Below are 16768 nucleotides of genomic sequence, written 5' to 3'. Positions count from 1 at the left end.
TCGGTGAATAAGCCACACATCTCAAATTCATACACTAACCCTCTGGGAAGTAAGAACATTTAAAGCAGCACTTTTTCAAGTTTCAGACGTTTATACAAATAAGTAAGGAATAATGACTATTTTATGGAACAAATAGCAATCAAATATAAATTAAAACAAATAAAAAAAATGGAACTAAATGGAACGTCCACCTAGACAAGAGCTTTATCTGTTTGTTTGTTTTTTTATATCCAATGAAATTTTATTTTTGTCACATATGAGGTTTTGTGCAGTTGTAATTTTGCATAGAAATGCCATTGGAACCTAAAAACGAAAAAAAAAAAACAGATCCCTCTTTACACTCACATAATGACATATCTCAACTCATGAAGGCAGCTTGATGTATTTTTAGAAACCTCTATGCCTTTTCAGTTTAACAAGTACTAATACAAATAAAATAAAATTAAACAAAACAACAAATTACCATAATTTAACATTTGCCACAAGATTAAGCCCCATCTAAAAGAGACCATCATGAAAAATGATAAATTTAATGTAAAGTCAAACTTTGCATTTCAGGGAGAAGCTACGTTTACCCAGGGTTTTTATAAGTTGAGCGAGTCAGCGCCTATTTGCGTTTTTTTTTGTCTGTTTGTTTTTTTAAAGGTTTCGTGATGTGAAGTTTATATTAATAATTAAGCAGGCACAAACATTTTAGAGGGCCATCAATTAAGGTTTTATTTTGGTATTCACAGGAGTGCTTAATCCTGTCATGCAAAACCAAGTGAGACCTCCAAGAACCAGGACTAGAGTAACAAAGCAAAAGTTTTTTTTTATTATTGTGAGTCAATGAGAGATTTTATCAGTGTCCTAAATACTGATGCCAAGGAGTAGGTAGTGGACAATGTGGTGGTGACAGTGGGGTCTACTGCAATTGAGACACCTCATGGAAGTATGCGCCAAGCATCTTGATCCCCTGAATGTAGTTAGATCTGGGGGGAAAAAAGAAAAAAAAAGTGAAGAACATGATTTGATTGATTCAATGACAGTTTAAGAAAAGTCTGAAATAAAATAAGCACCTGTTGAGTTTCTCATTTTGGGAGTGCGCTCCATCGTCAGAGGAACCGACGGGAAGCAGCATGACGTTGCGTCCCGTGGCCTCCTGGAAAGTCAGCGTGACGGGGATGCTGCCGCCCTCACGCGTCAGGTCCGGTTCAACGCCAAAGACTGTCATGTAAAGTACCCATAGAGCATTTGCGTACCGGTACGTTTGGCAACTGCGTGACACGCCGTGCTTACCCGTCTTCATGGCTTTGCGACCCGCCATGTAGTGCGGATGGTTAAAGTCGGACACCCATGCTTTGGCCCCGTGGCCCATGTACACATTCAGCTTGTTGGGGCTCTCCAGTTCAGCAAACTTCTTTTGCAGATATTCGGTCACCTGAAAAACAAAATAATGTCTGTGACGGAAAAATACACTGCTGATTGGGAATGCATTGAGTATGATGATGAGTGAGTCAGCATTTTCAATGTGACTAAGTTAAATATATTTCACTAGGTGTACAGGTTTGTCTTTTTTTTCCCCTAACAATGAGAGAAATCTACTTCCTCAAAGTGCATCTGCAGGTTTCATTTTTAGGTTTGCAGACAGACACTTGTAGCAAACCACAGAGTCCGATGATAAGCACAAGCAGGCTGAATTTTTTTTTTTAAGTATAGTTTCGTTTTGATGAATTATATTTGACTGAAGTGAAAATGATGATTTTATATTTTCACATGATTTCATTAAAATGTACTACAATTCATTATTTTAATTTTTGTGCACTATGTGATAGGTATTTTGTATGGGGAATGTACTTAGAATTGTTTAAATTGACTTTTATTCTTTATACTAAATTTTATTATATTTTCAACTGATTTGCTATGTTTAATTTAAAGGTACAGTCCCAACAAAAATTGTGTGTGTGTGTATATATATATATATATATATATATATATATATATATATATATATATATATATATATATATATATATATATATATATATATATATATATATATATATATATATTAAATATTAAAAAATAAAATGAATTTAAAAATACGGGGAAATCTAAATTTATTTTTTATTATATTTATTGAACATTTTTATTTACAGTATACTAAATAAATAAAAATGAAAAAATACAACAGGAAAAAAAACTTTAATTTAATGTCGAATTGTATTACTTTTATTAAGTTTACAGCCATTGACTAATTTAGTAAAATGATCATATATTTTATTTGAAATGAGTCTGTTTTTTTTTTTTAATTTTATTTTACATGTGTTCCTTTCACAATACATTTTATTTCAATATATTATATTTCATTTTCATTTGAAATCGTTGATGTTACTGGGTTTATTTTAATTTAACAGAACATACTGTATTTTAATTAATTGGAACAAATTTTAATTTTATTCAATGTATAGAATTTTACTTTAATTCAGTGTACCGTATTTGATTTTAGTACAATGGTTTGTGGTCCAACCTTCTTTTCGACAACTTTGGGATCCATGTCAGGGACCAGACGAATGGAAAATTTTCCATTGACTTTGCGAGGGATGACCGTCTTGGCGCCCGTATCGGAGAAAGCCCCCTCGATGCCGTGCAGAGAAAGCGAGGGGTACCTCCAGCGGTGCATTAGGATTTGCTCCTGCAGGAAGAGAAGAAAAACATTTATTTAAATGTGCCGCAGGCGGCCTCATTTTCCTCTCGCCACGACGGCCTCGGCTCACCTTGGTGCCATGCAGTAGCTGTCCGACTCCGACGTCTTTGCAGTATTCCTCCAAGTCGAACTCGATCTTCTCGTAAAGTTGCCTCTCGTCCTCTGTCAGAGGAGCTACGTCTTCGTAAATTCCAGGAACTAAGATCCTCCCTCTCTTGTCCACCAGGGAGCCTGTTGAAGGGAAGACAAAACAAATGAAGAATTATTTTGACAGATGCCAAACTTCGCAGAATGTGAAAGCAAAATTTTGGACAAAATTCCCTACCCACAAACTCCAAAGAAATGTTTTAATTGATTTAGTTTCAGGCTCAGGCTGTTAACTCGTTCGGTGCCAGACATTTTCTGACCCTCTCTAACCCTAACTTGCTCGATTGATCAATCAATAAATTAATAGCTAGATAAATAATTTCTGGAATTTAAGGTCTACATTTTAAAGAAGACACATAAAACTATGTCTTGGGGATTGAATGAGTTAATAAAAAAAAAAAAAGCTTTTGGCAGATTTTGGCTTGATTACTCAACTTCAAATAACATCAAATTTAATGAACGAATGTCAGAAAATCTACATTCCACAATGCTAAATCAATCACATTTGTACTGACTAGTTCATTACTATTACAAAATGTACATTACAAAATAACAATTGTAAAATAAAATGAAATAAAATGAGTACTTAAACAACACATTTTATATGTGGTTTGTGCATTATGTGGACCCAAAGAAAATGTAAATTTAAAATAACGTCAATAAAACATTAGGTTTGGAATCTGGCTGGACCAGAGGTCGGAAACCAGCAGCTCTTTAGCATTAAACTAGTGGCTCCCTGGAGCTTTTTAAAAACAGTTGAAAAAACAAAAAGATAGCAGGAATTATTTTTGTGTGTTTTAACCTGGTTTACAAACATTTTTGATGTTTTCCAACAATTGTTTTTAAAACAAAACATACTGAAATGGAGGCATAAACGTTGGTAAATATTGTAAATGTATGCATGATTAAGTTAAGGGGTTAAATTCATTAATTGTATTAATTCTTTTCTATTTCACAATACATTGGACTATTAGTGCATTCACGTGTGTCTTTGTTTCTCATAATTATCGTAGTTGAGTTAAACTAAGGTTTAAGGTAATCTCAGTCAATTTACCTTGTTATATGAAAGAAGAAGACAAAAAGGACATATCACAATTGGAAGCCACCTTCATTCCCTCACATTCCGCAGTAGCCAACAAGTTTACTCTGTAATTCCCCCGCAGGCACAACAAACACAAGTGGTTTTCTTTTATGGGCATGATGAAGACTCAGAAGCAAACTTGCCCGCGAGGAAGTTACAGATATTGTGTTTTGTTGCTCAGGTCGAAGGAGGGTGTTCCATTTTGTTTTGTTTTTTTTAAATCTTCTTTTTAATATATTCTTTATTGCATTTGTGTACTTTCATCAAATGCAGTGAAACTTAAGACATAATATTGTCATGAAAGTTCCATTTAAAGCACCATCGTACACAGGTGTGTCATTCTCTTCACGATGTGCTTGGAAAAGTAAACATTTAATTATGAAGGCTCTTTATTTTAGCATACTTACTGAAGTCATTTTGATAGTAGACTAATATAGCTAATATTGACGCTCAAAGCATGTGTTGCATTCATTATCAGGGTTATAGAAGGCTTTCAATTTTTTTGCAGTTCCAAACAGATTTGTTTCTTGTTTTTTTAGGTTCGACATGGCTCTCTCTCAACATTTTGCATTGGTGCACCCTGGGCTGGTCCCAAAAAAAAAAAAAAAACCCCACAAGCTTGACTATAAATAAATAGATAGAACTAAAATTTGGATTTAAGTTCTGGTTTTGGCTTCACTCGTCTAGAATGACGATAATACAGTTCATTGTATTTTAAATCAATTTTGACTGAGAACTCTGTCTGGTTACACCATTTTAAAACACCATTTAAAGGTGATGCAGATACAAAACAAAATGAGAGGAAACCAAATGAGATTATTTTTTTGTTGATACATTTTTGTTGATTTAGCTGTACACTCTAACTACTCCTTAAGAATAAACCGCATTTTCACTTGCCCATAAGTGTAATCAGGTCTGTCATGGCCTCATGAACCGAACCACCAAAAACGCCTGAGTGCAGGTCCTTCTCACAGCCGTCCACCTTTAAAAGTAGTGACAATACTGTTGTTGTTATTATTGTATAAACAAGCTGGGTATAAAAGTGTCACGCAGTCAAGACGTCCACCTCGATGAAGAAGTAGCAGATTCCTCTCAGGCCGTAAGTGATGCAGGGCTTGTTCTTGCCCAGCCAGTAGTTGTCCGAGATGCAAACGTAATCCACGTCCTTGAAGAAGGTGTCTTTGCGCGAGAAGACCAATTCGTCCAGGCCCTCTGATCCCGACTCCTCCATGCCCTCGAAGCAGAACTTGATGTTGATGGGAAGCTCCTGCCAATGAAGCGGCATCTCATGATTATGTCGGATTAAAAGAAAGAAAAGGTTGTAGAAGCAACTAATGAGGTAATGTGAGAACCATTTCAAAACAGTTGGGTCAAAAATAACACTAATTGACACTTGACTTCTTGCTGAGTGTTTACCTGCTGGATCTTTTGGTAGGCCTCGATGCAGTTAAACCAAGCCAGTACTGGACCCTTGTCGTCAGTAGAGCCCCTCCCATAAAGCTTTCCTTAAAAAAAAAAAAGAAAGAAAAACTGACCATGAGTGAAAAAAATCATTTTTTAATCAATAAAGCAGCTTTATATAATAGTCCGTAAGTCTCCACTGAGTTGTGAGCACAGATGAGTGACGTGAGAAAATAATTGATCAGTAAGAACACAATAACTGTGAGTTAGATCATTTGAGCTACATAAATATATTCATATTAAATAAAACAATAATAATAATAATGCATTTTTAGACGTACACCGTTTTAATGTACTGCAATTCAACAGGTGCTTTGGCCACACGAAGCAGTACGCTAAATAGACAAAATAAAAAAATAAAAAAAAGAAGTAAAACCTCAGTAAGATGCAATGTCTGTTTATAAACGGCGCCAACTGTGCTCAAATATCCATTGCTCAAAAGGTCATAACGATCACCAATGCTAGATATATTAGCTTGTTCAATTGCTAGCATTAAGCTAAAAGACTTTTTTGATGTTCACTTTTCTGTGAACTACCATTAAGATATCATACATTTGCAAGCTAAAGTTATATAGTTTGCTTAAATACAAGAAAACTTTTCTCATGAATTTGTTATATTGTGTTTATATGCTGTTCCATTTTCATTCAAATATTTATGCTTAAAGGCTTATATCTACTACCAATGCTAGATTTGTTAGCTTGTCCGTGCGCTAGCATCAAGCTAGTAGACGTTTGTAAGGTCAAGTAACGTGGCTTGTTTTGAATACAGCGCACACTTTTGTTATGAAAAAGTTATATTCTATGCTTATATGCTGTAGTATTTGTGTTCAAATATCCATTGCTCAAAGATTTATAACTTCCACCAAAGTTGAATATGTTAACCTTTTGTTGTACTAGATTAAGCTAGCGGTTTTACAGCATACTTAAAATGGGAGTGGTAAACGGCTTAACACCAACTGCTTAAAACAAGCAGGTTTTTTTCCATTACTAAACCACTGCTTGTTGTGAACTTTGTTACAACTATTTCGTAGTTGCAAATTTTTGCTGTGAGACAAAGCAAAATATAAAAATTTAGGTCTGGGCTTTGTTCAGGTCATTCATTCCGAATGTTATGTAATTAAAACTGCTGTCTTGTAGTGTTTTGTTTTTTCTAATATCAGCATACATGAGCAAAAAAAAACAATGCTGAATAGGCAGGATGGAAGCGGCGAAAAGAGGAAGTTAAGGCACTTGTTTGTCAGCTGACTGAGCAGCACAAATGTGAGTTTGGGGGATGATATTTAAGAAGGGCTACTAAAAATCATGCCAAGTGAAAGTGGACTTTTAAACTAAAATTAAAAACAACATTATTAATTAAAAAAAAAAAATCAAAAACTTCTTTACCACTTACCCTATTGAGTCCAAGGCTAGATAAATGTCCATGCGTAAACAGTATCGACTGCAAAGCAAGATAATGACACTTACCTCTACTTTACAAGATAAGACATGATGACTTGCAAAAGGACTTTGGAAATGAGCGAGAACAGGGGGATCAGCTGATAAAAGCCGCATTGCATGGAAAAATATTGACTGACAGAAAGAAACTATGTAATTTCACCTCAGGAGTGTTATCCTCTCAATTGTATTATATCAAAGTGTGTGTGCAGGGAATGCTCGGAAAGTGAAAGTAATCATTGTGAGTCATCAGAGACTTGACGGGGGAACACATTCACAATGCAAGTCATTTGAAAATTTGGAAATTAAAGCATCCAGAAAGCAAAAGTGGCTGTGCGCGCTCACCATCTTTTTCCTCCAGAGTGAAGGGCTCCGTGTCCCAGCCGTCATCGAGGTTGGCGGGCTGGACGTCGAGGTGACCGTAAATGCAGACCGTCTTCTTGCCCGGGTCAGAACCCAAGCTCCCCAGGATGATCGGCGGCAACGGGATCACTTCCCCACTTGGAAGCTGCGACGTAAACAAACACTCTATTACACTACAGGTATATACACTCGTGAATGTTTCTGTCATGGTTGGCATACCAGTGGAGGCTATTTACAGTCATGTTTTTTATGTTGAAAAACATAAAAAACATGACTGAATAATGTCAACAACTTGACATTATTCAGTCAAGTTTACATTTGTATTGTTGTCTTGTAGAAGACAGAATTTTATTTGCAAGAACGAGTTAACAGTCAATAATTGAGTACATATGTCATTATCAATCGACAACAAGTGGAAAATTGTTTTGAGGTATTAATTGTACATGAAAAATAATTGAACAAGACAATTCATGATGGACAAAATATTAACTTAATACTGTTGGAAATGACTCAAACTACTAAAAATAACAATTTCACGATGATAATAAAGGCATTCCATTTTAAAAGACTACATAAGTTTAGTAGCGCTTTAAGTTTAAGTCTGCAGGAGCATTATTAAGAATAGCAACAGATATTTTACACAATTTACAAATCGAGTGTGTTATAAAATCACCAATACTTTCATTTTCAATTCAGGAGTCAATAAAATTGGAGCTCTGGCTGGCAAAAAAAAAAAAAAATTACAGTAGCAAAAGAACACAATTTCTTACTAATCACATTATGTTAACATCCTTTGTTATGTAAATCTGTTATTTTAGATTAAATTACTTGAATCCCCACTAAAATGCGGCTCTGTTTGCACTCCATGATTAACTCATTCACAGCCATTGATGTAGACATCAGCGACCATTTTCCGACAATTAAAAATTGATATTTAATTGTAAAATATAGATTGCATGTATTGTTCAGCAGGTGTACAGTGAAATTGGTAATTTGAAGAGCTGAGAAATGCTGCACCCGTGTGTGCTGCCATCTTGCAGTTCTGTGAAAAAGCAAACATTTAACATGAAAAAAAAGAATAATACAGCAGACTGAACACAAGTTTAAACTGTTACATTCCAACATAGGCCTTGTTGTTTCAAGCAGTAAGAGAAGAAAGAGAAAAGGTTCGAAGTATTCTTTCATAAGTGCATCAGAGATGACATTATCAAAGCCTGTACGACATCACACGCCTGCTACAAGCTAAGTTTGAAACCAAAAAATCTGCTGCAACTTTTCCTCCTAAGTCGGACCAAAAAATCTGCTGCAAGTTTTCCTCCTAAGTCGGACCAGACAAAAAAGTACGTATTGATTTTGTTAGCAACACAAACAAAAAAACGAGGGAACACTGTATTTAAATACAATGCTGATTGGACGCAGGTTCAAAAGTGATTCCATTCATCCCTTACCTTCTGCTCGCCAATGTCCACCATCTCCACCGTGCCACCCAGCCGCTCAATGTCCTTGGCAGCCATTTCCATCATCTTCTTGATCTCGCCGCGCTTCTCCGGCCAGGCGGACACGCTCTGAACGCTCACCCATTCTGCCAGCCGCTGGTCAAGAGCAATTTTAAAGTAGTAAGTTAAAGGCAAGTAGGACAAAAACTCAAAAGTCTCAAACTTCTGAAAATTCCCATAACACACAAAGTGTGATCATTCCATCATGTTTTCATTCATTCAAAATATAATTTGATAGAAATTTAGCAAAAGCAGGTAGTGTATCGTCTACCCCAAAGGAGGAGGCCATCTTACCTTCACGTAAAGATCCTGGTGTTCGTCCACATATGTGAAAAGAGCAGGGAGATGAGCCATTTTGTCTAAGGTGAAAGAGCTAAGGGCGTTTGACAGAGGGAGAATGGTGTGAGACAACCTTCAGTCCAGCTTTGCTTTATGAGAGGGTGTGTCCGCGCAATGGGGGGGGGCTAACTCCAATTTACTTGCTGACAGCAGTGTGTGGTTAACCAAAGAGCACAAGGAACTAGATTTGCAACTTAAATGCAAAACTCCGCTTGAATGAAATGTAGACCATTGCATCAGAAAAGATGCACAGCTAGGCAATAAGTATTTGTGCTTTGATATTTGGTGCAGTATTTTTTCTTATTGTACAATCATGGCAATACGATTATGGCTGAAATCTCATTCGGGGGAAAAAAAGGACAGAAAAGCCACGAAAAGAACTATATAGACTGCTGAAACTAAATTAATACAATTTCTAAAAAAAAAAAAAAAAAAAGGCTCCAAATGAAGACTTTCGTTGCACTGACATTTTACCACTAGCTATTCACGAACTTTTCTGTCACAATTTTCCGCTGCTTTGTAAGGGTTGTATCTCGATTTGCATGTACTTTCGCTTTTGATTCTTTTTCTTCATTCATGCATTATGCAATTGCATTGTGTATGAATGATGCAATTCGTACGTAACTTTCCTCGCGTCAAATTAAACGTCTCGTGATTCACACTGAGCAAAGCGAACGGTCTTTTGAGAGGAGATAACAACAGTTCGTTTGACCAGCAGAATCATAACTGTTAGCGCTTGTATTTTCACGGACCTCATCGGAGTTAAAACCAGTTGGGTGACAATGAGCTAGCCGTCAGGTTTCAGTCAATAGATGTGTTATGTTAAGAAAACCTCAACAGAGAAAAATCACCTTTGTTCAAATACTTTGCAAAGACACGGTTAGATGGCTTAAAAATTGAAGGTAAACCAAGGTATAAGGTAATTGTCAACTCACTTTAGGCTCTTGCTGCGTGTTTGATCACGTGACTCTCCGCATGCACAGATTTGTATATAACTGGATTAACAAATTCCCCCTCTTGGCTGAAGCCAGAGGGCAGCCAATTTACTTTGCCACTAATACCAGGTTACATCGTTGCGAATTTTCTGCCAGTAATGATAGTCTTTTAAAAGAACGAACTGTAGTTTGCATTGACCATAAAAACTTGCAATAATTCATTGTCATAGTTCACGAGACGGGGGTTGCATTTATTTTGCAAAATGAATTGCATTTGAATTCATTATTTATTTATTTTTGAAACTTTTTTTTCCTGATTAAGGGTTGTTTCGATTTGATTTCATATTCTTACAAGATGCAGATAAATCTCCAGGGAACTTTTCAGGTTGAATGAAGTTGCTTTAGCAACGCAAGATGGCTGACGGTGCCCTCATTTCTTGTGACGACGAATAATGATCCAGTCACATAAGTGTCGAAATCCATGACCCCGAGTGACAAATTATTCCGGGTAACCGCCAACCGGTTTCGTAGGTTTCAAAATCAATTAAAATTTTAATTCAGTCAACAAATCGGACGCAAAAGTTCAATTTGTTACACACACAAAAAAAAAATCAAATAAAGAGAGCTTGTTGTAATCAGAAGTGAAGGTGAATTTGTAGCGAAACATTGTTTAGTAAATAAAAAAACAACGTCTGTATTAACGGACAGTGACGCAATTAGCATGAAAATGCTTTAATTTTCGTCTACCTGGATTTTCTGTCGGGATTTAACTCTCGATTTTGACAAGTCTTATCTAGATTTATCATAAGTGACTTTGTATGGACACGCGCTGCGAAGGAAAATAACACAACAGATTACTTTCGGCAGTCTGTTTAATGTACAATAAAATGTTTTCGGTTTGTGTCCACAAGCTCGCAGCCCTTACGGCATCTGGAAGAAAAAAATACATTCAGACACTTCCACAATGATACGAGGACGTAATGTTTAAAATCTCACTTTTCCATCAAAGCAGCGCTCCTCACAAGTGTTCACATCTGACCAGCAAACCTCGGAAGAGCACATGAAGTTGATCTGTGTGCGCAACAAAGAATGAAGTTATCCATGAGTACCCATATGACCTTTCATTCTAGATGTGTTAAAAAAAAAAAAAAAAAAAAAAAAAAAAAACGCCACCACTATAATCTTTGTACTAGTCCAGTGCAATAAACTTAGTCAGATTTCCATTGTTACACCAAGACAAGTAAATTTCACTCGTGTTTCCATATACTCACTTGTTCATCGAGGTATCTTTTAGTCTTAACATCCATAAACTGGAATGCCTTGACCACAAAACGCCTCTGATGTCGATTTTGAGGCAAATCGCTGACTTGCAAGATGGCCACAGTCGGGTCATGAGGATTGGCACACCTGCAGTGGCAAACAGGAAATAGCCCTTGAAACAACACAAGTGGCCACTTGAGGGAAAAAAAAAACAAAACAAAAAACAAACAAACAAAAAAAAACACTCAACTGTTGGCTTACCCTTCGTAAACCAAGACCAGAGCGTTCTTTGCAGAGCGAGGAAATGCCAAACAGTACTTGACCAGGATGGTCGCTTTGGGTTTGGGAGACAACAGTTTAAGCTCCAAATAAACAGGTTTTCCCAGGATGTACCGCAATGTTGGGAAAGATGGCAGGAAAGTAGAAAAGGTCTCATCTGTTTGGAATGAAGCACAAGCACTAAAACAGCCATGTACAACACAAGCTTTCAAACTGGTATGTTGTGACTGTGTGATGCCGTAACACAGATGTGTCATATCCTATTCTTTTTAGGGCCATATTTATAAAAGTCCAAGGATGTAAGAGACATGTTTATTTTTTTCCCCCCACCTTACCAAGCAAGCTTAAAAAAAAAAAAAAAAAAATCTTAACGGCAGCCAAATTTGTACTTACAGAATACAGGAGCCATTTGTTGTTAGATCACCATTTTTTTAAGCAGTTACTTTGGAATCAAACGTGATATTTTCACATTTTTTACCTTGACACAGAGCCGAAAATTTGAGGGGAGAGGGGATTTTGCTTGTAACTTTTCATTTTGCTTGTAAGAATGAAGTAACTTCAGTCATATTCAGTGTTATTTAGTTCTTTGGCAGTTTAATTGAGTTGCCTCTTTTGTGTATTTTGAAAAGCTTGACAGCATATAAAACTAACTACGAAATTTTATTTTTAAGATATACTGAAAGCCGCCTGAAAATTTACTAAGGGCTGAAAACGAGTCCCCGCCCATAGTTCAGACTGGATTTAACATTAAATTAATTGGAACTTGAAAAATCCTATTGCTAAATTGTGCTATTGTGACTCCTTTGTATTTCTTTTAGTAGAATTACTAGTTAGTTTGATTATATTACTCCTTCAGCCTTGCAGAAAAATTGTGATATTTTGCCAGTTTGATATAAATGTCCTTTTGTCGACAAACTTTCACTTTACTCATTCAGTCCCAGGGACGTATTTTCACGTTGAAGAGTCCAAACATTAAATCCCAGATAGTTAAGTATTACATCTATAAGTACATAAAGAACATACTAGAATATCTGGAATTGAATGTCCGGACTTTTAAAAAAATACGTAAAAATACATCACTGGCATTGAATGCGTTAATCCGCAGAAACATTTTGCCTTGTATCACATTTTGGTAACAAAAAAAAAAATTGCGATATCTTTTGTTTTCATGCCAAAGATTGGACCGGTATCATGCTACCGTATTCTTTGGTTGTGTCATAATGATATCAATGTTTTATACTATTTTAGCAAAAAAATGATAGTTTGATACTCTTGTATTGCTCAACAGATTTTCTTTCTTCTCATTAGCAATTCAAATATGTTATCCTGATATTTCATCACAAAACATTGCAAGTTAATTTTGGAATCCCAGCATTAACTCGGACCTGTGGCGATCCTTAATTGAACGCCGTATAAACCATCGGATTGAACGGCCGTCGGCATCTTGCTACTTGGAATCTTCACCATATAGCCGACGCTAGCGAACGGCTGCTGGTCGTTAGCGGACAAACTGTAGCGACACTCCACCAAGAACCTAAAATTGCAGACACAATTTGAATAATTTGCGGTACATTACAGTCTTATTATGAAAGAAAAATGTGGGTGGGCCGTAGAGTGTAAAAATGAGAACCTTAATGGATCTGTTCTCGTTATGATGCCATACTTGAGGTTGAGAGCGTGCACTAAAGTCTGGACTTCGACCAGGTAGATCCTTGTCATGCCAATTACCTGAAAATTGGGAAAATTTGAGGCACTGGAACACAAGCGCGTACTTTACTTCGCCAACTATGGAGTGGCAACTTACATAAGTGCGCGCTCCACATTCGTTAACTTTAAATTTAAAGATGGCAAAGTCCGCATTCACCACAGCGGGTTTGCAGTTGGTTCCGGGAATCACCAGCTGAGTGGGGTCCACAAACATGGACTCGTATGTGGAACGGATGATGAAAACAAAATGGAGATCCACCGTGCACTCTGTGAGGATCATTTTCAGTTAATGGATAAGAAACACTGAAAAAGCAGCAAACATTTTTGAAAAATAAAAGGTCCGAGGGTTACGGAACGGGAAATAAGGAACTTTACCATCCATTGGGTAGAAGCATTCATCCGAAGTTGGATTCACGCAGCATCCCAAGGTTTTACAATCGGCAGGCAAGATTCCAGAATGACCACAAGGAAGGTGTTCTTCAGGGGCCACGGCGCAGTCTGAGATCAAATGTTAAATAAGGAGTGATGTTATTTTTTACAGCGTTTATACAGGTTACAGCTTAGTCTAAAACAGAAAAAAAATAAGCAGGTGCATTAAAGTGTCAAAAATCGTATTTTATTGCAATTACACTTCACATGACAGATACAAAGCCTTTTCCTTGGGGTCATCACCCTTAGGGGGCCCGCCCCACTATTTGAGAAACACTTGTCTAGATCAACTCATCACTTTTCAACTTGTAATTAAAATACAGTACAGCCAAGCAGATATTTTGTCAAAATACAAACATACATATCACCCTTGGCAATAAAATGGCACAATAATGCGCCAAAGCAATAATTTTGTCCAAAAAAAAAACTTCTTAAAAAGAGACAATGCATAAGATTTAGATCGTTTTTCATTAAAATTAATAAACTACTCTAAATTTCAAAAACTTGCAAATAAATGTGTTCTTCACAAGCAACAGTATGTTTTAAATATAATCATATGTCTAGTTATGAAATGAAAAAGCAGGGGTGTCCTGTTTTAACCCTTTACTGGGCACAGCGGCTGCTTTTGGCCAATAGTCTAAACAGGCAAAAACTGCCCTTATTGTGCACACGTTTTTATTTTTAAGTCCTAAACAGGCAGAGTTTTCAGGATTTTAGAGAAATTTAGGGGTGTGTTTGAATATAAGAAATATGGTTTTTACGGACGCTTTCAGATGTTTTCTTCTGTTTAGACTCTTGGCCGAAAGTGGCCACTGTGCCTCGTAAAAGGTTAACTATTTCCCATAAAGAAAACGATATGTCCGATATTTGATACCAGCAGGAATTACATGTTTTTTAGTTTGAAATATTAGAAACAGCAGTAGGTAGGTGAAAGATAATTTTTTCTTAAAAAAAAAATTATATATATATATATATATATATATATATATATATATATATGGATTCTTATTTGCCACAATTAAAAATTGATTTAAAATATCCTAAAATCAATACTGTATCAATACTTTATTTTATGCTATGAAATTTATGAAAACTATGTTGTTTATGAAACTATTTTCAAAGAGCAGCAATTCTGGTCCACATGTTTTTGTGAAAAAGGCATGTTCCTTATAAGTCTAAACAATTAATGTTAAGAAGAAAATGACACTTTTTCTTCTTGTTATTCTGTCTTGCAAAGCAGACGGAAGCGGTATGACCATCTGCAGCACATTTATGAATTGAAGCAGAAATCAATAATCAAATCGTTTTGAAACATTCAATTCTGAATCAAATCGTAGACCCAAAAATCCCCCCCCCCCAATTTTTACTTTTTTTTAAAGAGCATTGAGGGCCATGTCAAAAAATGTATATGATGTGGGTCGGCAAAATGTGGATGATGGATCAAAAGTGGCCCGCTGGCCATAGTTTGGACACCCCCGGACTGAATCATCTCAATATTCACTCTGCATGTGTCACATAGCACTCACGTTGTGCCCTTGGTGGCATTTGCGGCGGTGGCGGTGTGCGACACTTTGACGCAGAGCTACCAGATGGGATGTCGGAGTGTAGCAGTGGTCCGGGGGTGGCCTGCGGACCCGGACGGCAGGTCACTGTGGCGACTCCGGCCTCGCCCCCGTACGATACTTGCAGCCTATAGCTGTTGCTCTGGAAGGCAGTTAGCATTTCAGTACTTTCCACAATAAAAGTGACAGAGGGCAACTTACATTCTCCACATAGCAACCGGTAAAAGGAATAGTTAGGGTGTTTTCAAAGCGGCTTATGTTGAGACCACATCGATCAAGTTGCGAGTCCTCAGTGCCTGCAGAAAGGACAATTGGTCAATCTTATTCCAAAAGTATTCCACTGATGAGAATTTGCATAGGAAACAAGAAGAACCTACCCCAAACTTTCACTTGGCTTGAATGACCAGCAGGGAGAATGATCCGAAAAGCTTCATCGTCACATGCTAGTCCAAGTCCACTGCGACTTGGCTCAATGGTGCTAATCCATTCCTTCAGAGAGGGCTTCACGGATTCCTCTAAGTTTCCAGTGTGCGTTGGCTCACCGGGATAAGGCGCAGATGATTCCGGTTCCTCATGATCAGGCAAGGTTCCTCCATCATATTCACTGCCATTACCATCTTTGTCATCCAGTCTCCCAATGTCGGATTTCAGTTCTTCCGAAAGTATGGTTTCATCTCCCTGCTCCCATCCCGATACTAGAAGAGCCCAGGTCAGGACCAGCAGCAGCCACAGGCGAGCCATATAGACCCCAAGAGAAAACGAACGTGACCGCGACTGCAATGTTTTGCTACAGGTGGTGCTTAATTGGGCCCACCTGGTGGCATCTGATTGGTCAAATCGCAGCCAATGAAGATGCACGTGAGCAACGTCAATCACATGCAATTATGCCAGACACTGAAACATGTCTAGTAAAGGTAGTTGAGGAGGAACATGACGTGACAGGAACATTACCATTTGTCTTTGTTTTCAAATTAGGAGTAAAATAATTGTAACATGAAACAACTTATTTTGAAATGGTGTTATCGTGACTCCTTTGCCAAATGTTCCATGCTTTTATTTTGCTCAGCTTTATATGGATGTGAAACTTTCAAGCAATCGATTAATACGCCAGGAGATACCACTATAAATATAATTAAGTTCAATAAATCAGGCACGGTACTGTTTTCGTCTTTTTTTTTCTCCATTCAGTAATACTCTGAACAGGTGGTGGCAATTGTAAGAAAAAAAAAAGTTGAAAACACTAAAAGTTGCTCAATGCACCGCCAAAGTGGTGTAATATGAGATAATGACTGCACAGAGAATTTGTTTTCAGCATGTAAAAATAATTTAGTTGGTGCTGCTCTTTTGGTTAGCAATATTGCGGTGCAACCATTTGTCAAAATCTATAGTAAAGGAATGCTGAATTTTCAATACTGCATAATAAACTTGTGGAAATAATAAGAGCTCCACAGTTATGGTGCTCCTGTTTTGGTTAGTAACAAACAATTGTGGAGTGATTTTAATATCCATGTGATGTGACACACTTTAGTTGATCCAGGAGGCTGTTGAGGCGCTTTGGTAGGTGCTGCTATTTTGGTTAGCAGCTAAAA

The 16768-nt window shown here is 37.0% G+C and overlaps 2 protein-coding genes across 4 annotated transcripts; both read right to left on the bottom strand.

The window, feature by feature from the left end:
• Positions 1 to 791: 791 nt before the first annotated feature.
• cndp2 (carnosine dipeptidase 2) lies at positions 792 to 10027 on the bottom strand. 3 transcript variants are annotated; one of them, XM_088405473.1, is made up of 12 exons: positions 9943 to 10027; positions 8963 to 9041; positions 8621 to 8764; positions 7155 to 7317; positions 5331 to 5419; positions 4981 to 5181; positions 4812 to 4896; positions 2757 to 2917; positions 2510 to 2674; positions 1279 to 1420; positions 1059 to 1206; positions 792 to 971 (listed from the first exon to the last, which is right to left on the bottom strand). In XM_088405473.1, exons 2-12 carry the CDS (start codon positions 9020 to 9022, stop codon positions 905 to 907), a joined length of 1425 nt encoding a protein of 474 aa, XP_088261599.1. In that variant the 5' UTR covers positions 9023 to 9041; positions 9943 to 10027; the 3' UTR covers positions 792 to 904. The 3 variants fall into 3 exon arrangements, with proteins under 3 accessions (XP_088261599.1, XP_088261600.1, XP_088261598.1); XM_088405474.1 differs by having other exon boundaries at positions 9859 to 9947; XM_088405472.1 differs by lacking the exon at positions 9943 to 10027 and having other exon boundaries at positions 8963 to 9179.
• A 776-nt stretch (positions 10028 to 10803) lies between these two features.
• LOC148406559 (zona pellucida sperm-binding protein 4-like) lies at positions 10804 to 15920 on the bottom strand. The gene is made up of 11 exons (XM_088405268.1): positions 15557 to 15920; positions 15381 to 15475; positions 15144 to 15321; positions 13564 to 13686; positions 13286 to 13455; positions 13112 to 13209; positions 12867 to 13015; positions 11464 to 11638; positions 11214 to 11349; positions 10939 to 11013; positions 10804 to 10872 (listed from the first exon to the last, which is right to left on the bottom strand). The coding sequence occupies exons 1-11, from the start codon at positions 15918 to 15920 to the stop codon at positions 10864 to 10866; spliced, it is 1572 nt and encodes a 523-aa protein (XP_088261394.1). The 3' UTR covers positions 10804 to 10863.
• Positions 15921 to 16768: the final 848 nt, after the last annotated feature.

Source organism: Hippichthys cyanospilos, chromosome 21, assembly GCF_059441005.1.
Source record: "Hippichthys cyanospilos isolate Australia breed blue-spotted pipefish chromosome 21, RoL_Hcya_1.0, whole genome shotgun sequence".
Taxonomy (NCBI): Eukaryota; Metazoa; Chordata; class Actinopteri; order Syngnathiformes; family Syngnathidae; genus Hippichthys; species Hippichthys cyanospilos.
The sequence above is the reverse complement of the archived record's forward strand: the minus strand, read 5'-3'. Positions and strand labels throughout refer to the sequence as shown.